General features: G+C 48.5%; 2 protein-coding genes across 6 annotated transcripts in view; one reads left to right on the top strand and one right to left on the bottom strand.

Moving 5' to 3' along the window:
• The window catches only part of SMG6 (SMG6 nonsense mediated mRNA decay factor), a gene marked incomplete at its 5' end in the record, with an annotated part of 228,524 nt that extends 225,523 nt beyond the window's left edge, over positions 1 to 3,001 (bottom strand). For both annotated transcript variants that reach the window (XM_084802741.1, XM_084802742.1), the window contains one exon: positions 2,755 to 3,001. In XM_084802741.1, coding sequence (XP_084658867.1) covers positions 2,755 to 3,001 — 247 coding nt within the window. The remainder of the gene's footprint in view (positions 1 to 2,754) is intronic.
• A 17-nt stretch (positions 3,002 to 3,018) lies between these two features.
• On the top strand, positions 3,019 to 20,550 carry SRR (serine racemase). Of its 4 annotated transcripts, none has more exons than XM_084802839.1 (8): positions 3,019 to 3,145; positions 14,978 to 15,149; positions 16,539 to 16,665; positions 16,825 to 16,928; positions 18,805 to 18,924; positions 19,229 to 19,303; positions 19,685 to 19,894; positions 20,308 to 20,550. In XM_084802839.1, exons 2-8 carry the CDS (start codon positions 14,982 to 14,984, stop codon positions 20,521 to 20,523), a joined length of 1,020 nt encoding a protein of 339 aa, XP_084658965.1. In that variant the 5' UTR covers positions 3,019 to 3,145; positions 14,978 to 14,981; the 3' UTR covers positions 20,524 to 20,550. The 4 variants fall into 4 exon arrangements, with proteins under 4 accessions (XP_084658965.1, XP_084658964.1, XP_084658962.1 ...); XM_084802838.1 differs by having other exon boundaries at positions 3,026 to 3,150; XM_084802836.1 differs by lacking the exon at positions 3,019 to 3,145 and adding an exon at positions 4,861 to 4,924.
• Position 20,551: the final 1 nt, after the last annotated feature.

Genomic DNA, 20,551 nt, shown 5'->3' with positions numbered 1-20,551 from the left:
AAGAGTTTAACTGTGTTAGAGTTACTTACACGTAAATTATGGAAATGCGATGGGGTATTTATTTTCTCTTGACCTCCCCAAATCATATTCATATCCAGATCTCAAAGACCTCAAACTGCTTCATTATTTCAGAATCAAAGATCTCTAACATAGTCAGGCGTGCTAGCTTGCGCCTTTGATCCCAGCACTCGGGGAGGGGGAGTGTGCCAGAGGCAAGTGGATCTCTGTAAGTTCAAGGCCAAACTGGTCATCAAAGATAGTCCAGGACAGCCAGGACTACAAAAACAGAAAACAAATAATAATGATAATAATAATAATAATAATAATAATAATAATAATAATAATGTTCAGCCATAATACTATTCTGTCTATATATAGCCTATAGTCTATAAATCAACTCCTTTCTTTTTTGAGTCAGGGTCTCACTATATATATCCCAGAAAGACTTCACACCCACAATCCTTCTGCCTCAACCATGCAAGTTCTGGGGTTGCAGGGGTGTGCAATCACATCTGGGGTTGCAGGGGTGTGCAATCACATCTGGTTTTAGTCTTTCCTCCTGGCTAGGTGGCTAGATTCTTTTGCCATATTAGGAGGGAACAGGGAATGTAGTTCAGTGGTCAGTATTTGCCTAGCATATGGGAGACCACTGGGGCAATCCTCAGCATTGTATAATTATAATCATATATTTACTTACTATATTATATATATAAACATATATTTATAAATACATACACATAATACAGGGGGTGTGCATAACAACGCAGAGTCCTAGATATATCTGGAAAAATATCTGCCACTCCAGTGTGTGAACTTGACCAGGACATGTCTGCGCCTTCAGGGCACTAGACCCCAATCACACACCTCCTACTGAAGCAAGAGGAGGCAGCTCCTTCCACAATCCCCAACTCCACTCAGCCTCACCAACTCTTTAACAACCAGCAGAATCATCTCAAGAAAACACGGCCAAGACTTCGTCATTAGAATACTGAAACTAACAGCTACTATGCTGATAGAATATAAGAAAAAAAAGTTCCACTAGAGGAGATTTTCCTAGGCACCAACAGAAGGATTGTGACAAGCTCTCAAAATACCAAAGAACTAAGGGACTCAAAAATATTAAAGCCCAGACAAATTCATGCCTACAAATCTTATCACTTGGGAAGTGACAGCAAGATCAGGCCATGCCCGGCTACAAAGAGTCTGGGGCCCTATTTGGAATGTCTCAAAAACAAAGGAAAAAGAAAAGTAGGACTCTAAGCCACGCTGCAAGCTCCACAAACTTGCTGAGCAGTGAACAGATGTTTTTGTAAGTATCTGTTGCTTAAAGTGGAAAGACTACTACAAATGGCTACAAAATGTAATAAGAAAGTGACAGGAACTGGTGAGAATACTATCCAGTGCTCAAGTTATATAAAATCCTGGTTCGGAATTATACTATAAACACATTGCAAACAAGCTGATAGCGAGCATTTATGCTCCAGCATCTATACCCACTTTTTGTTGGGGAGGTGGGTGTGTGAAATAAAACTGAAATTTTAGATCACTGCTTTGGAAGTTGGGTGTGGTGGCACATGCCTGTAATTCCAGCACTCTGGAGGCTGAGACAGGAGAAGCATCCAAACTCAAGGCCAGGCTGGGTTACACTGTAAATTCAAGGCCAGACTTGGCTACAAGATGAGACTATGTCCCAAAAGAAAAGCAGTTAACAGCCTGGCGAGGTGGTGCTCACCTTTTATCCCTGCACTCGGGGCGCAGAGGCAGGTGGATCTCTGTGAGTTCCAGGGTAGCCTAGTCTACAAAGAGTCCAGGGCAGCCAAGGCTACGCAGAGAAACAAAAAAGAAAAACAACAAAAAGATACTGCTGCCTAGGCAAAAGTTTAGCCTCTCCACCAAATAGGAAACAAGATAAAGCCGGTTAACCTCAGCAACCCTCAGTAAAACTTTTAAACTTAGTTTTGGGGCGGAGCCAGGGGAGGTGGTGACTACTATTTTCCAGAGCAGTGAGAGCAAACACCCTAGTTAATCCAATTCAGTTGGCCAGTGAAAGCCAACCTCACAGATTCTAGCCACAATCTCAGAGAAAGCACCAATTTGTAACTGTCATCCTAAGCAATACTGACTAAAGGGAAGGCGAGACACTCAAGTATTTCTCCCGCTTTTCTGAAGTGTATGAGACTGGCAAATTAAGCATTCTCTCTGAGCAGAACTACTCTCAATCACGCCAAGACCAAAACAGAACAGAGTCAGCTCCCTGAGGTCCTGAATCCCTCCCGTGGCGTAGCACTGGAAGCCTGCCTTGGGGAGGTAAAAAGTTGAGCAAGGGAAGTCCTAGTCTGTTAAGCCTTTCTCTTCCATTTCCCTAGCTCCTCCTCTCCGACGCGGGAACGGAGGTGTACGGAAGGTACCCGAACGTTTCTTTTGGGAACGATACGTCCGGGGGGGGGGGCTATCCCGGACCCCAGCACCATCGCCAATTCGCCAATTGAGAGGGCTGGGGCAAGGCAACAACACAGCAGCCGTGGTGAGCAAGCGGGCGGAGGCAGGAACTCAAGCTGGGTTCTACCCCCTACTACGGGCCCAAGTAAGCTGAGAACCGGGGCCGCGCTCTCCGAGGGGTGGTCGCAGGCCCCGGGGAGCACTGTTGGGGGAAGGGGCGGGGGCTCGGAGCGCCGCCGACCGGGCGGGGAGGAGGCAGAGGAGAGGGAGGCGGGGCGGGCAGGCCCGGCCCAGCAGCTGGGCGGCGCAACTCACCTCTGCTCTCGGCCTGCGGAGCCAGAGTGGCCAGGATCCCTCGCAGCTCGGACGCGGAGATCCGCACACGCTCCAACCCCTCCGCCATCTTCGCGGCGGCTGCTACAGCTGCGGCGACTCCGCCACCGCCGCCGCGCGCAGCCAGGAAACCACGACGGACGGGCGGGCGGCGCGCGCTCACCCACTCCCACCCTTTTCCCCGCCCCCTCCCTGCGCTTTGGCCTCCCCCAAAGGACGGTGGCCGCATTGGGAGCAAAAGCGTTCAGCACGTTCAACTCGGGCCAACGCCGGAGCGTGCGCTCAGACCCCAGAGACGGCGTGTGCGCGTGCGCAGAGGTGTCCCGCTGGAAGGTGCGCTGGAGCTTGGAGGTGGAGGCGCCGCGCCGGGGAGGTGAGGTGAGGCTCCCAGGGGTGGCTTGCCCACGTCAGGTGGGCGTTGGGGTCTAGGGATGCCAGTGTTGCTGCGGTGGCCGTTGAGGACGCTGCTTTTGGTGTGGGGCCCGGATTGACGGTGACATCCTACAATCCGGCCTTCTCTGGTCATTTTAGGCCGAGGTCTCCTTAACATAGGTCCGGATTGTGGAGCTTAAAATCTTTTAACGACAGTTAATTATTGTGCCCGTTTCAGATAAACTGAATCTTAGACAATAGAAGAAGTAGATTGCCCCGTGTAACAATTGGGTGCACCCGAGTAGCAAAATCTGTGACAACGTTCGTCCCGAAGACCTGCTGGAGGGGGTTGTGTGGAAGTAAAACAGAAAGGAAGTATTATCTGACCCAGGAATTTCTGTAACACTGAGAATTTTTTTATTACTTTTTTAGAACTCAGATTAATTCTATCCCCCACTGCCATCTTGACATCTTTAATTTTTCACTGATGCTGGTAAAGGTAGCTCGTTCCTATAAGTCACGGTACTTGAAAGGCTGAGGCAGGAGGATTGCAAGTTCAACGCCAGCCTGGGCAGCATAGCGCATTTGAGGCCAGTCAAGGCAACATATTAGAAGACCTTGTCCCCCCAAAAAAGAAACAAAAGTTAATTAGACAAGAAGATTGGTACTTTAGCCTCATTGGCCTTCATTGACCATTAACTAGTACAAACTGGGGCGGAGACACTTCCCATCCAAAGACTGCCTCCCTCCAGCTGTTGCCTTTTCCCTGTTTCACACAGTCCACTAGACCTTTATCCTTGACCATAATATAAAATACCTGATCCTTACAGAATTCATGCAGTTTCCGTTTTGCGTTAGATAGGTCACCGTCAGAGGAGAAAAACAATGGCTCGGAAATGTTTCAACGGCTCAAAAGAAGGGGTATAATTAGAGTGGCCAGAAAAAGTAGCAGGCTTTGACAAAAGATTTGAGAGAAGCAGAAATAGGAAAACCCGATTTGAGCGCCTGGCACTGTGCCACATGGCTGTCACCTCAGCATTTGGGAGGAAGATGAAACTTTAAGCTGTTCTCCACCACTGAGTTCAAGGCCAAACCAAAGTTACATGAGACCCTGTCTCCAAAGCACAGGCCAGACACATGCCTATAAGCCCAGCACCGAGGATACAGAGGCAAGAGGCTCTCTTCAAGTTCAAAGCCAGCATGGTCTACGTAGTGAATTCCAAGCCAGCTAGAGCTGTACAGTAAGACCTGTCTAAAAGCAGTGCAACAGGATTTTTGGAATATATAAGTAATACAGAAAACGATAAAGCAGATTCAGCTAACAGAAGATGAAGAGATTCCGTTTTTAGACATTCAAGTTGGGGCTGGGGAGGTGTTTTAGCGGAACAATCCTGAGGAGCTGAGTTCAGACCCGAGGACCCCATGTGAGCAGCCAGGCATGGTGGTGCACACCTGGAGTTCCCAGTGCTGGGAGGTAGAGACAGGTGCAGCTCAGAGGCCTGCCGGCTAGCAAATCCAGCCGCACTGGCAGGCTTACTGACCTTGTCTAAGAAAAAAATACTAAGTAGGTGCTGGTAAAATGGCCCTTGTCACCGAGCTTGGCAACCTGAGTTCAGCTCCTGGGACCTTCATAGTAGAAGGAGACAGCACACATACACAGACATAAATAGTAGTCTAAGTTTTTGTAAATACTATAGGAGCTTACCAGCTGCTCAAGCATGTAATGGTGCTTGCCTACCAAGCCTGATGACCTGCATTTGATCCTCCAAACCTACATGGGGTAAGGAGAAAACCAACACCTCCATGTTGACCTCTGACCTCCATACATGTGATATGGCATACTTGCACCCACACAGGGAATCACACAGGATAAGTTAATAAGTAGATGTTGGGAACTAAGAAGTAGAGGGCACCGGAGGAAGGCGCCAGCGTCAGCCTTTGCTCTCTAAATGCATAGTGTGTGCACACACCACACACAATTAACATTGAACACATTACATAAAACCAGAAGTTAATGACTACAGATTAAGTGAATCTAACCATTTGTAATTTTATTTTATTTTTTCAAAGAAATATGTATTTATTATATATACAGTACTCTGCCTGCATGCACACCCTCAGGCCAGAAGAGGGCATCAGATTGGATTGTAGATGGTTGTGAGCCACCATGTGGTCGCTGGGAACCGAACTCAGGACCTCCAGAAGAGCAGACAGTGCTCTTTCAGAGGACCCAGGTTCAATTCCCAGCACCCACATGGCAGCTTACAACTGTCTGTAGCTTCAGTTCCAGGGGTTCTGACACCCTCACACAGATGTACGTGGAGGCAAAACACCAATGCACATAATTTTTTTTTTAAATTAACTCACAGGGCAAAAAAGTAAATAGACCAGATATTGTAGTGTGCATCTATCTATAGTCTTGGCTAGTTGGAAAACTGATGCAGGTGGAGGCATCACATGAGTCCAGGTCAAAGTCTGAAAAACATAGCAGGACCTCATCTCAAAAAGAAATTAGAGGCACTCGGGAGGCAGAGGGAGGCAGATCGCTGTGAGTTCTTGGCCTGCCCTGTCTTCAAAGCAAGTCTATGACAGCCAAGGCTACACAGAGAAACTCTGTCTCAAAAAAACAAAAAAAGGAAAGAAAAAAAAAAAGAAAAGAAATTAGAGGCTAGAAAGAAGGTTAAGCAGTTAAGAGTACTGGCTGCTTTTCCAGAGGACCTGGGGGTAACTTCTAGCACCCACATTTATGATCACAACTGTCCAGAACTCTGGCTCCAGGGCACCAGGCACACACATGGTACACAAACACAAATGCGGGAAAAATGGCCATCCATATAAAATAAAAATAAATGAAAGAAAGTAAACCATTTAATTCGGTTCTGGAGTTCACCAGTTGGGAGCACTCGCTGCTCTTCAGAGGACCCCAGTTCCATTCCCATCACCCACATGGCAGCTCACAGTTGTCTGTAACCCCAGCCCAGGAAATCCAACATTCTCACGTGTTACACAGACATGCGTGCAGACAAGACATCCATTTACATTCAGTAAATAAATGTAAAGGCTGGGGATGTACTCAGCCTGATGCCTGTAATCACAGCACTAGGGAGGGTGAGGCAGGAGAATCTAAAACTGAAGGTCATCCTTAATTATATAGTTTAGGGCTAGGACCTGTCCCAAAACATTTAGCTCATTAAAATAAATATCTAGGGAGATGGCTTTATTAGTAAAGTACTTAAGTGTAAGGACCTGAGTTCAATCCCCAGCATCCACTTACAAAGCCAGGAATGGTGTCATGGGTTTGTAATGCAAGTTCTAGGGAGGTACAGATGGGTGACTCTCCAAGGCTCACTGGCCAGCCAGCGTTCGTCAGTAAGCCCCAGCTCCCAGTGAGAGACCACTGTAAGAAAAAACTTTTAAAACCTACAGCCAAGGTGAGTAGCTCCTGAGGGATAACACCCTCACCCAGGATTCACTCACATTCACTCACATTTGTGTGCACACACATACACCTGTACGTATGAACACCATAGACAAAAATAATATTTTTTAAAAACTAATAATTGCACTTGAGAGATGACTCAGAAGTTATGAGCAATTTTGCTCTTCAGAGGACTATAACTTCAGTACCTAATGAATAGGACACCGTCTTCTGGTGTCTACAGGCAGCGCGCGCGCACACACACACACACACACACACACACACACACACACACACACAGGAAGGGACTGGGCATGGCTGTGCATACTTGGGAGACAGAGGCAGGTGGATCTCTATGAGAGTGAGGCCATGCTGGTCTATATCATGAGTCCCAGGGTGTCCAGGGCTACACAGAGAGCCCCTGTCCCAGCAAAGTTGTATTTGTATTATTTATTGTGTGTGGCTTACAGGTGGAGGTCAGAGGACAAACCACAGGAATCAGTCCTCTCCCTCCACCAGGTGGGTTCAGGAATGGACACTCAGGTTGTTGGCCTTGCAGCAGGTGCCTTCTCCAGCTGAGCCGTGGCTCCAGCTCTCATCCTTTTCAGGGAACTGCCTTTTACTACTACTTGGAAGTTTTGTGTTGTTTTTTCCCCTCCATCATTTCCTCTTACACTGTTTTCCTTCAGAAGCAGAAAACTGTTGTGATCATACGAGTTGTTCACACTGTCATTAACAAGCCCTTTCTCATTTTATCGTTTTTGCTCATTTCAATTCCCAAGTATCTTTCATCATTCCTTTAGTGGCCTTGATGTGCTGGGTATATGTCCTTAATTATACATGTATCTTTGCATAATATATAATGTTTTATGTATGTATTTTAAATGTACATAACTGATACTGTGTTATAGAGCTCATTCTGTTTCTTTTTCATGTTTCCATAAATACTTCTATTTATATAGTATTTCCTAAATGACCTTATACTCTTTGCCACACTGGTCCTGGGCCACGATGGGCCAGTCAGAGTCCTTACCCAGAATTTTTTGAACTGAAATTGAGAGAAAAATCCTTCAGTATGGAAGCCATAAAAGGTAAAACACAGGAGCTGTCAGCAGCCATGTGTCCTGCCCTACGGAACCAGCTGGCCTGCTGTGAAAAGGAAGCCGACATGCCAAAGGCAGCAGAGGTGAGAAACTGAGAGTCACAGAAGCTACCGAGCCCCTGGGTGCAGTTGTTGCTGAAGCTCCACACCCCCCTCAGCGGTTCCTTCAACCCTTTGTTGGACTCCATGATCCACTGAACCTAAACACCATCATTTGCCTAAGCTACTCAGATCGGGGTTCTGTCACTTGCAGGGTTCTCTAAAGGAACAGAATAGGACGAAATGTGTATGTATATCAAGGGTACAGGCCGTGGTGGCTAGTCCCACAATGGCTGTCTCTTGGCAGAAAATCCAGGAATCTGGTAATGTTCAGTCCACACTATGTTGGAATCCCAAAGAAGCTAATTCTGGTATCAATAAAGGAATGTCTCAGCAACAGGATAGATGAACTTGCCAGCAAGAGTGAGGGCAAGCAGGCAAAAAGCAGAAGCTTCCTTCTTTCATGTCCTTTTCTGTGAGCTGCCACCAAAAGTATGGCCCAGATTTAGGGTACATTGTCTTCACCTCAAATGATCCAATTAAGTTAACAAGGTAGAGTAGTCACCTTACAACCTCTAAGCCTAATTGTAACTTCTATTATCTCTCCTTTTTTTTTCAGTTTGTTTCAGCTGTAGTAAAATACACAAACATTTATCATTTAACTGTTTTTTAGGTGTATCCTTTTTGTTGTTTACTGTATCCTGTTGTATTCCCAAACCCAATTATACCCATCAAAGAGCCCTCCAGTGCCCTGAACCCCAGCCCTGTCAACTTTTCTTCTTTCCTTGAATTTGGTTACTCTAAATACCCCACATAACTGAATGTAGTAGGTATCTTTGCAAATAGCTCATTTCCCTTAGCATAATTTTCTCAGTGTTCATCTGTTGTAACATGTTAGAATGTTTTATTAAATGTGAATCTGTGCATATTACATATGTGTAGACATTTGTCTGTCGATGGCTACTGGTTTCTTTTGGTTATTATGAATAATGCAGCTATGAACATGGGAGTGCAAAAATCTTTTTGATGAGTCAGAGATCTGCCTGCCCCTGCCCCTGCCTCCTATGCCCCTGCCTCCTATGCCCCTGCCTCCTGCCCCTGCCTCCTATGCCCCTGCCTCCTGCCCCTGCCTCCTATGCCCCTGCCTCCTGCCCCTGCCTCCTATGCCCCTGCCTCCTGCCCCTGCCTCCTATGCCCCTGCCTCCTGCCCCTGCCTCCTATGCCCCTGCCTCCTATGCCCCTGCCTCCTGCCCCTGCCTCCTATGCCCCTGCCTCCTATGCCCCTGCCTCCTATGCCCCTGCCTCCTATGCCCCTGCCTCCTATGCCCCTGCCTCCTATGCCCCTGCCTCCTATGCCCCTGCCCCTGCCTCCTATGCCCCTGCCCCTGCCTCCTATGCCCCTGCCCCTGCCCCTGCCCCTGCCTCCTATGCCCCTGCCCCTGCCTCCTATGCCCCTGCCCCTGCCTCCTATGCCCCTGCCTCCTATGCCCCTGCCTCCTATGCCCCTGCCCCTGCCTCCTATGCCCCTGCCTCCTATGCCCCTGCCCCTGCCTCCTATGCCCCTGCCCCTGCCTCCTATGCCCCTGCCCCTGCCTCCTATGCCCCTGCCCCTGCCTCCTATGCCCCTGCCCCTGCCTCCTATGCCCCTGCCCCTGCCTCCTATGCCCCTGCCCCTGCCTCCTATGCCCCTGCCCCTGCCTCCTATGCCCCTGCCACTGCCCCTGCCCCCTATGCCCCTGCCCCTGCCCCCTATGCCCCTGCCCCTGCCCCCTATGCCCCTGCCTCCTATGCCCCTGCCCCTGCCCCTGCCTCCTATGCCCCTGCCCCTGCCTCCTATGCCCCTGCCCCTGCCCCTGCCTCCTATGCCCCTGCCCCTGCCCCTGCCTCCTATGCCCCTGCCCCTGCCTCCTATGCCCCTGCCTCCTATGCCCCTGCCCCTGCCTCCTATGCCCCTGCCTCCTATGCCCCTGCCCCTGCCTCCTATGCCCCTGCCTCCTATGCCCCTGCCCCTGCCTCCTATGCCCCTGCCCCTGCCTCCTATGCCCCTGCCTCCTATGCCCCTGCCTCCTATGCCCCTGCCCCTGCCTCCTATGCCCCTGCCTCCTATGCCCCTGCCTCCTATGCCCCTGCCCCTGCCTCCTATGCCCCTGCCCCTGCCTCCTATGCCCCTGCCTCCTATGCCCCTGCCTCCTATGCCCCTGCCTCCTATGCCCCTGCCTCCTATGCCCCTGCCTCCTATGCCCCTGCCCCTGCCTCCTATGCCCCTGCCCCTGCCTCCTATGCCCCTGCCTCCTGCCCCTGCCCCTGCCTCCTATGCCCCTGCCTCCTATGCCCCTGCCCCTGCCTCCTATGCCCCTGCCCCTGCCTCCTATGCCCCTGCCTCCTATGCCCCTGCCTCCTATGCCCCTGCCTCCTATGCCCCTGCCCCTGCCTCCTATGCCCCTGCCTCCTATGCCCCTGCCCCTGCCTCCTGCCCCTGCCTCCTATGCCCCTGCCTCCTATGCCCCTGCCCCTGCCTCCTATGCCCCTGCCCCTGCCTCCTATGCCCCTGCCTCCTATGCCCCTGCCCCTGCCTCCTATGCCCCTGCCCCTGCCTCCTATGCCCCTGCCCCTGCCTCCTATGCCCCTGCCTCCTATGCCCCTGCCCCTGCCTCCTATGCCCCTGCCTCCTATGCCCCTGCCCCTGCCTCCTATGCCCCTGCCCCTGCCTCCTATGCCCCTGCCCCTGCCTCCTATGCCCCTGCCCCTGCCCCTGCCTCCTATGCCCCTGCCTCCTATGCCCCTGCCCCTGCCTCCTTTGCCCCTGCCTCCTATGCCCCTGCCCCTGCCTCCTATGCCCCTGCCCCTGCCCCTGCCCCTGCCCCCGCCTCCTATGCCCCTGCCCCTGCCCCTGCCCCTGCCCCTGCCTCCTATGCCCCTGCCCCTGCCTCCTTTGCCCCTGCCTCCTGTGCCCCTGCCCCTGCCCCTGCCCCTGCCCCTGCCTCCTATGCCCCTGCCCCTGCCTCCTATGCCCCTGCCTCCTATGCCCCTGCCTCCTATGCCCCTGCCTCCTATGCCCCTGCCCCTGCCTCCTATGCCCCTGCCTCCTATGCCCCTGCCTCCTATGCCCCTGCCCCTGCCCCTGCCCCTGCCCCTGCCCCTGCCCCTGCCCCTGCCTCCTATGCCCCTGCCCCTGCCTCCTATGCCCCTGCCCCTGCCTCCTATGCCCCTGCCTCCTATGCCCCTGCCCCTGCCCCTGCCCCTGCCCCTGCCTCCTATGACCCTGCCCCTGCCTCCTATGCCCCTGCCTCCTATGCCCCTGCCTCCTATGCCCCTGCCTCCTATGCCCCTGCCCCTGCCTCCTATGCCCCTGCCCTTGCCTCCTATGCCCCTGCCTCCTATGCCCCTGCCTCCTATGCCCCTGCCCCTGCCCCTGCCTCCTATGCCCCTGCCTCCTATGCCCCTGCCCCTGCCTCCTATGCCCCTGCCTCCTATGCCCCTGCCTCCTATGCCCCTGCCCCTGCCTCCTATGCCCCTGCCCCTGCCCCTGCCCCCGCCGGGATTAAAGGCGTGCACCACCACGCCTGGTACAGCTTCTGTTTCTTTTGGTCTGCCTCTAGGAGTAGAGTTGTTGATTCAGGTGATAGGGTTGTGTCAGTTGATTTTAGGAACTAGCATAGTGTTTCCCATAAGCCCTTCACTACTTTATATTCTGACCAACAGTACATTGTATTTCCCGTTTCCTCTGTCCTGGTCTAGCGCCTCATGGTTATGAGGGAGTATCCTTTTGTAGTTTTGATTTCCATTCTTCTAATAATTAATGATTTGGGGCATTTTTCATGTGCTCACTGGCCATCTGTGTATCTCATCTAGGGAGGTTTCAGTTTTTGGAGGGATTTTTGTGTTTTGATACAGGGTCTCATGCAGCATAGGCTGACCTGGAACTCACTGTGCAGCCCAAGGATAACCTTGAATTTATGCCCCTGCCTCCACCTGGTACCAACCTGTGTCATCCTCCTTGCTTTATGCAGAGTTGAGAATCAAGCCCAGGGCTTCCTCTATCTGAAGGACATCTTAAGTCCCTTAAAATTCGTGTTTCATGAAAGTATCATAACTGATTGTTTTTTCTATCTCCGATTTTGCCACTCAAGTCCCCTTTGTCCCTTATGTGTACTGACATGCCTCTGACTGGGGCTCCCTAGTTACACTTTTGTCCTTTCCTTTTTATTCTCTGTAAGGCAGTCAGAGTAGTTGTCTAAAAATGGCGGTGTATCCCTGAAACCTCATCCCTTGGGAGAAGGAGGCAAAATGGTGACACGTTCAAAGGCCAGGCCAGCTCCGCCCACACAGTAGGAACCTGTCCCCAGCACCACCCAGGCCAGCCCCGCCCACACAGTAGGAACCTGTCTCCAGCACCACCCAGGCCAGCTCAGCCCACACAGTAGGAACCTGTCTCCAGCACCACCCAGGCCAGCTCCGCCCACACAGTAGGAACTTGTCTCCAGCACCACCCAGGCTCATTATTGTGGCAGTTACCTCACAGGAGCTTCATAGCATCTATTACTCTTTAAAAAAAAATTGAAGCCGGGTGTGGTGGTGCACGCCTTTAATCCCAGCACTTGGGAGGCAGAGGCAGGTGGATCGCTGTGAGTTCAAGGCCAGCCTGGTCTACAAAGTGAGTCCAGGACAGCCAAGGCTACACAGAGAAACCCTGTCTCGAAAAACAAAAACAAAAACAAAAAAATTTGAAAGTTAAGCATAGTAATATGCACCTGTAATTCTGCTACTTAAAAGAGCCAGGAGTGGCGGTGCATGCTTTTCGCCCAGCAGACGGGAGGCAGAAGCAGGTGGATCTCTGTGAGTTCCAGGCCAGCCTGGTCTACAGAGCTAGTTCCAGACATCCGAGCTACACAAAGAAGCCCTGTCTCAGAATACACACAACCAACAACAAACTACCTTAAGCCGTATTTAAGATAAGGTGAAGGGGCGTCAGCTGTAAGCAGGTAGCCTGGCAGTACAGCGGTGGCGCAGTGGCTGCATCGGGGGGGCTTACAACCACCTGTAACTCTCGTTCTAACTCTTATATAAATATTTATTTATGTATTTATAAAATATACATTTTAATATAATTTTTAATATATAAAAATATATTTATTAAAAAAATAAATATATATTTAATAAATAACCAATTTATTAAAATGGTACTAAAGCCAGACACAGTAGTATAGCCCCAAAATCTCAGCACTGAGAAGCTGGAAGCCAATCAGGGTTTCACCGTCTTCTTCTACTGCCTGGTGAGTTTGAGACCAGTCTGGGCAAATGAGACCTTGTCTCAAAAACCAAAGTAAATCCAAAATGAGAAAGGTAGGACTGAGTCAGATATGGTAGCTCATACTGTAATTCCAGGGACTAGGAGGCCAAGGCAAGGGGACTGCTCTGAGTTCAAGGACCTCCTAATCTACACAGTTGAATCCCAAACCAGCCTGGGCTACAGAAGCAAGACTCATTCCCAAAAGAATAAAAATTACCAATACAGCCAGGCTCAATGGCACATACCTGCAACCCTAGCATTTGAAAGGTGGAGGCAGAATTGATCAGGAATTCAAGGGTATCCTTGGCTATATGACGCCCTGCCTTAAAACAGAACCTGTAAACCAGAAATGTTGGCATACGGCTGTGACCCTGGCACTCAGGAGGTGGAAGCGATAGCATCACAGCCTGGTTACCCGGGTGAGAATGACAGGTCGTCGTCACCACCATTGCAGATGACTTGACTTCCTAGCTTAACAGAAGCTCCAGGAACCCAGTGGCCTCAGTGGGCACATGCACACATGAATACATGCTATGCGCACATAAGCATTCACATAGATGCATAAGCATTTTTAAATCTTTAAGAAATAAAATTTAGGGCTGGAGAGATGGCTCAGCAGTCGAGAGCACTGACTGTTCTTCCAAAGGACCCGGGTTCAATTCCCAGCACCCATATGGCAGCTCACAACTGTCTGTAACTTCAAGATCTGACACCCTCACACAGACATGCATGCAGGCAAACACCAATGCATATAAAGTAAAAATAAATAATTAAAAAAAATTTAGCCAGGCAGTGGTGGCATATTCCTTTAATCCTACCATTTGGAAGGCAGAGGCTTGTGGATCTCTTGAGTTCCAGCCCAGACTGGTCTACAAAGCGAGTTCCAAGACAGCCAGGGCTACATAGAGAAAAATCTCAAAAATCCAAGAGGGGCCGGCCTCCAGCCTGGTCTACAAAGTGAGTCTAGGACAGCCAAGGCTACACAGAGAAACTCTTATCTCAAAAAACCAAGAGGGGGGGAAAAACTTTTTTTTTTTCCAAAACAGCTTTTGTTCGTCAGTCCCAAAATAAATGACCTAGCTAACCTTAAACTTAATCTGTTGACTAGGCTGGCCTTGGACTCACAGTGATCCACCTACCTCTGCCTCTAGAGTGCTGGAATTAGAAGTGTGCACCACTATTTCTGGATAAGAGTGTCTGAGTGTGGTGTGTCTGTGTGTGTTGGCTATGCATGCCAAGGCACATGTGGTGGTCATAGGATATTTCTCTTCATCTATCATGTAGGTTGTGGGGACCAAACTTAGGTTATCAGGCCTGGCAGTAAGTGCCTTAAGCTGCTGAGCCACCTTGCTAATACCAACATTTGTTTTGGTTTTTTGAGACAGGGTTTCTCTGTGTAGCCTTGGTTGTCCTGGACTCACTTTGTAGACCAGATTGACCCTGAACTCAGAGATCTCCCTACCTCTGCCCTTCAGGTGCTGGGATTCAAGCGTGTGCCGCCGCCGCCGCCACCACCACCTGGCTTTGATTTTTTTAAAATACAAAATACAAGTCAGGTACAATGGCACACACGAATAGTTGAAGGAATCATAAGGAAGATCCTTGGGTTTTATACTAGCCTGGACAACATAGTGACACTTATAACTCTCAAAACAAGCAAAATAGCAGGTGTAGAGGCAAAAGCCTTTACCCCAGTGTTTAGGAGGCAGAGGCAAATGTATCTGTGTAAATTCAAGGCCAGACTGGCTACGTAATGATGTACCTGTAGCAGTGCCAAGAGATGTGACCGGGGGGTGAAAACTTCAGCTTCTGCTGGCACAAGAATACTTACATCAGCTTCAAGGAAGTTCCTCTCTGAACAGAAATTCCAAATGCTAGTAATGAGAACAGTTCCGCATAATACTACACCCCAGGCTATTCTGTTTCAGTATTTTAAACAAACATTGGACTGTGCTTTGACCCCTTGCCTTGTTCTGGGTTTCAGAACCATGTGTGCTCAGTACTGCATCTCCTTTGCTGATGTTGAAAAAGCTCATGGCAACATTCAGGATTTTGTCCACCTCACGCCGGTGCTAACAAGTTCCATTCTGAATCAAATAGCGGGTCGCAGTCTTTTCTTCAAATGTGAACTCTTCCAGAAAACTGGGTCTTTTAAGGTAAAAATCCATTTTATTTTGTTTTCCAAATCTGTTTGTCTTTTTGCAGCTAGAAACAAAAGGTGCACAATTTTCATGTCCTAGTCACCAGGTTTTTAACATTTGATATGCCACTTTCACACAACCTAAAAATCCCTTATAACTGTGATCCCATAAATATTGTCTGAATAAGTTAAAGGTGTGGACTGCCACACCTGGCTGTATTTTTGTACAGCTGTATGTTTTTGTATTCTAAGGGTCAGGAATAAGGTTGTCCAGTTACATAGCAAATTCAATGCCAGCCTGAGCCACATGAGACACTCTTTTTTTGTTTTTATACAAAGTAAAGCAGTTCTAATAAGTGATTTACTTTTATGACTAATATTTGGGGCTGGAGAGATGGCTCACAGGTTAAAAGCACTGTCTGCTATTCAAGAGGGCACTGTTTCAATTCCCAGCAACCACATGGCAGCTCACAACTGTAAGCAAAACACCAATGCATATAAAAAAATAGTTATCAAGGAAAATTTTTAATTTTATTGGTGTTGGTGGTTTGCCTGCATTTATGTCTGTGTGAGGGTGTCAGATTCCCTAGAACTGGAGTTAGACAGTTGTAAACTGCCATGTGTATGCTGGGAAGTGAGCCTGGGTCCTCTCTGGAAGAGTAATCAGTGCTCTTAACCACTGAGCCATCTGTCCAGCCCAAGAAAAATACTCTTTAAACTTAGTGTAGTTGAAGTGTACAATGTTTGGCTTACAGTACCATGTAGCAGTGTCTTTAGATATTCCCAAATCTACCTTTTATCCTGCAAAACATTCACTAAATGTTCTTTATGGCTGGGTGTGGCAGCACCTGGGAGACTGAGGCAAGATGACTGCCATGAGTTCAAAGCCACCCTCAACTACATAGTTAAGTTCTAGGCCAGCTGGGGCAACAGAGTAAGATTCAAACCAAAAGCAGAGGTGGTAGCCAGAGAGATGGCCCAGCATTAAAGAGAACTTGTCCTTGCAGAGGACCTGGGTTTCAAACACACACATAGTGGCTCACAACCACTCACAGCCCAGTTCCAGAGAATCCAACAGGCTCCCACATCATGTACACACATGCATGCAAACAAAACATTCATACACACAAATCTAAAACATAAAAAAGCTTTGAGGAAAATCTCCTGTATAAGTATTATACCATTACCTTTTGTCTTTTTCTTCTAGGAGAAATACCACTGTAGTGCAATTGTCTGTGTAGTATTGCTTGGTATTTCTAACATGCTTCAGTTAATGCTCGGTAGCAATGGGCTCTATTACGTGTGTACTCTCTTCAGTTTGCACAGTGAAACAAGTGAATGCATGTCTCTGAACATATCCCCATTGTTAAATGATGCACCATTTATAATTCACCATCTCTTCCAGATTCGAGGTGCCCTTAACGCCGTCAAAGGCTTAATTCCTGACACTTCAAAAGGGAAGCCCAAAGCTGTTGTGACTCACAGCAGCGGTAACCATGGCCAGGCTCTCACCTACGCTGCCAAACTGGAAGGTACTTAATTTTCTCAGGCTACAGAGTAGATACCAAAAAGTCATGGGAAACTACCCTAATGTTAGTAAGAGGGGTGACAGCTGTCCCTGTTTGATCATAAGCAGAATGATGTTCCTATCCTAGGCGGTCCTCATTTTATGTAATCATGTCCCCTCCCAGGAATTCCTGCTTACATTGTGGTGCCCCGGACGGCTCCCAACTGCAAGAAACTGGCCATCCAAGCTTATGGAGCCTCTATAGTGTACAGTGAGCCGAGTGATGAGGTAAGGACGGAGCAGAATTCACCATCACTTGACTCTCTGCCTCCCTTGACTTGATGCTTCATCTGTCTCAGTACAGCCTTACCTATCCTTACTTGATGTCATCAGTCTCAGCTTAATGCAACTACAGCCAGCATGGTGGCACAGGCCTATTCTAGCACTCAGGAGTCTAAGACAGAATGGCAAGCTCCAGACCAGCTGAGCTACACAGACTTTTTATCAAGTTTCAACAGCTGGGTATGGCTGCTGCATAGCCGCAATCTCAGCTCTTGGGAAGTACAGGCAGGAGTTCAGGATCATCACAGGCACAAGTTCTAAGACCAGCCTAAGGGCCTGAGCCACATGGGACCCCGTATTTTAAAAAAAAGAAAAAAAAGAAAAAAGTCTTGTTTCTTCTAAGACAGGATCTGTCTACATTGCCCTGGAACTCACTATATGGACCAGGCTGATCTTGAACTCAGAGTACTGGGATTAAAGGCATATGCCACCATACCCAATCAGAAATTTTTTTTTAAAAATTTACGTGCAACTAGTGTTTTGCCTACATTCATGTCTGTATAAGGGTGTTGGGTGCCCTGGAACCAAAGTTACAGTTGTGAGCTGCCATGTGGGCCCTGGGGATTGAAGCCAGATACGCTCTGCAAGAGAGCTAGTGCTCATAACCACTGAGCCATCTCTCCTGCCCCAGAAATTAAATTTCTAAAACTTTCTTCTGTGCTTCAACAACCCAACTTTCCTTCCTGGGTGTCAACTGTTTTTTTCTTATACCAGATCCCTGGTCTTACTCCCCATTTCAGTCTTCCTCACCTCAGCAAACAGCATTTATCTTTCTAGTTGTGCAGGGGAGAAAAAAAAAAGGTTTTTTTAATAAGCCCCAAGCACCACATCCAGATAGACCTGTCCTTTCAAATTTCCTGCTGCCAAACTTGATTACCCATTTAACTAACACACACACACACACACACACACACACACACACACACACGATAAAATTTTTAAAAAGAAAACCCAGAAGGCAGGCATGTTGGTGCACACCTTTAATCCCAGCACTCCAGAGGCAGAGGTAGGTGGATCGCCGAGTTCGAGGCCAGCCTGGTATAGAGTCTAGGACAGCCAAGGCTACAGAGACAAATCCTGTCTCAGAACAGTCCCCACCTTTTCATTTTAAGTCTCTACCAGTATCACCCATATTCCATTCAGCATCAGTTCTCAACTAATTTGTCTCTTTACTTCCCAGTATGTTCTCAGTAGCAACCAGATTGTCCATTTGTCACCTCAGATCTCCTACTAGTTTTCCACCTCCAAGCTTGGAGGGTTTTAGTTTTTATTAGAGCTAGTCCCTTGCATATACTAAGCAGTCACTTATTATCCCAACCTCCAATCCTTAGGATGATCTAAGGCCTAGATGAAACAGCTCATTCCATCTTTCTGCCTAATCTAGTTTACTTTCCTCTCTTAACTGTTCTTCAGAAAGGCCAAATACTTAAACCTTGTACACTCTGCACTTACTACTTAGTTCTCTTAAAAGATCCATAGCAAGCCGGGCATGGTGACGCCTGCCTTTAATCCCAGCACTCAAGGCAGAGGCTGGGGGAATCACTGAGTTCAAGGCCAGCCTAGTCTACAAAGGGAGTCCAGGACAGCCAAGGCTACGCAGAGAAACCCTGTGTGGAAACATCCATAGCTTGTTCATGTCATATATTAGAGGCCCCGTGGTCACCCAATGGAAAACCCATTTTTCTCACAAGTACCAAAATATACCATGTTTACTTATAGCCACTCTCCTGAAATGTGAATATTTATGGCTTTGAAGTGTTAAGTGATTTAAGTGAACTCACTGTAAGTCAAGTAAGCTACATTAATGTTATTACCCTTTTAGTCCAGAGAAAAGGTCACTCAGAGACTTGTGCAAGAAACAGAAGGGATCTTGGTCCATCCCAACCAGGAGCCTGCAGTGATAGCTGGACAAGGGACAATTGCCCTGGAAGTGCTGAACCAGGTAAAATGGCATAATTTCTATTTAGCTACTAGGAAAGTGATTTTGTTGTAGATTATATGCAAACTTAACTAATGGGGTTGGGTATGGGCTGTTCTCTGATGGTGGAATAGAATGAAGCATAAGGGCCAGGCAATGGTGGCGCACGCCTTTAATCCCAACACTTGAGAGACAGAGGCAGGCAGGCAGATCACTGAGTTTGAGGCCAGCCTGGTCTACAAAATGAGTCCTGGACAGCAGCAGCTAACACAGAGAAACCCTGTCTCAACGCAACAGTTAACTTATCTATTTATATTTTTAATTAAAGGTTCCTTTGGTGGATGCACTGGTGGTACCAGTAGGTGGAGGGGGAATGGTTGCTGGAATAGCCATTACAATTAAGGTGAGAAAAGAGCTTCTAAAGGACTTCCTGGACTAGGCACCCCGGAGCCATCACACTTGACCATGCATAGCTGCTCAGTTTTCCCTAATTACCATCTTTCATGGCCTTCTTTGCCTCACTGCGCTGTTCATCTAAGAGGATAAACAGCAGTTACGATGGTGGTATCCTCACTCCTTACCAACTAAACCACTACCCTTCCCAAATTACTAGAATCAGTTGTAATCTACACAATTAAGCCAGTTATCAGATACAACTTTTATTAAAGTGCTTCGAGGTCATATTTTCATTTTGGAGCTCAAAAGAAAAACCCTTCAACACAAGTATGTGTTACCCATCACGCCTCCTTTAGGTGTGCAGGCAAGTCTCTGTACCTTCCCCTAGGCCCTGAAACCTAGTGTGAAGGTGTACGCTGCTGAGCCCTTGAACGCAGATGACTGCTACCAGTCCAAACGAAGAGGAGAACTGACACCCAATCTTCAGCCTCCAGAAACCATAGCGGATGGTGTCAAGTCAAGCATTGGCCTAAATACCTGGCCTATTATAAGGGACCTTGTGGACGACGTCTTCACTGTCACAGAGGAAGAAATCAAGGTGAGTCCCAGATGAGAAAGTAGCAACCGTCTAACTTCCTAGGCAAAAGAAACTTATGAACAATTCCCCTAACCAGGTGACCTGTGGGAACCCTGACAGTAGCAGGGCCAGGCTCAGTTGTATATGCATACTTTATTACTTAAGCATACTCATTGAAACAAGCCCAAATGTCTATTTCATTTGGCATGAAGAATTTAACCTACAGCCAGGCACGGTGGCTCACACCTTTAATCCCAGCACTCAGAAGGCAGGGGCAGGTGGATCTCTGTGAGTTCAAGGCCAGTCTGGCCTACAAAAGCGAGGCCAGAACAGGCCAGGGCTACACAGAGAAACCCTGTCTTAAAACAATAACCTACTAGACTCTAGCTCCACTTCTCGGTTTCATTAACCCTTGCTCCTTTCTGCGCCAACAGTATGCAACCCAACTGGTGTGGGAGAGAATGAAGCTGCTCATTGAGCCTACTGCTGGTGTTGGGCTGGCTGCAGTGCTGTCTCCGCATTTCCAAACGGTCTCTCCAGAGGTGAAGAACATCTGTGTTGTACTCAGTGGTGGGAATGTAGACTTAAGCTCCCTAAACTGGGTGAAGCAGGCTGAAAGGCCAGCTCCTTACCACACTGCTTCTGTTTAGATTCATGAAAAAGATAACATTGTCTCTA

Source organism: Acomys minous (genome assembly GCF_964271855.1).
Source record: "Acomys minous genome assembly, chromosome: 12".
Lineage (NCBI taxonomy): Eukaryota > Metazoa > Chordata > Mammalia > Rodentia > Muridae > Acomys > Acomys minous.
The sequence above is the reverse complement of the archived record's forward strand: the minus strand, read 5'-3'. Positions and strand labels throughout refer to the sequence as shown.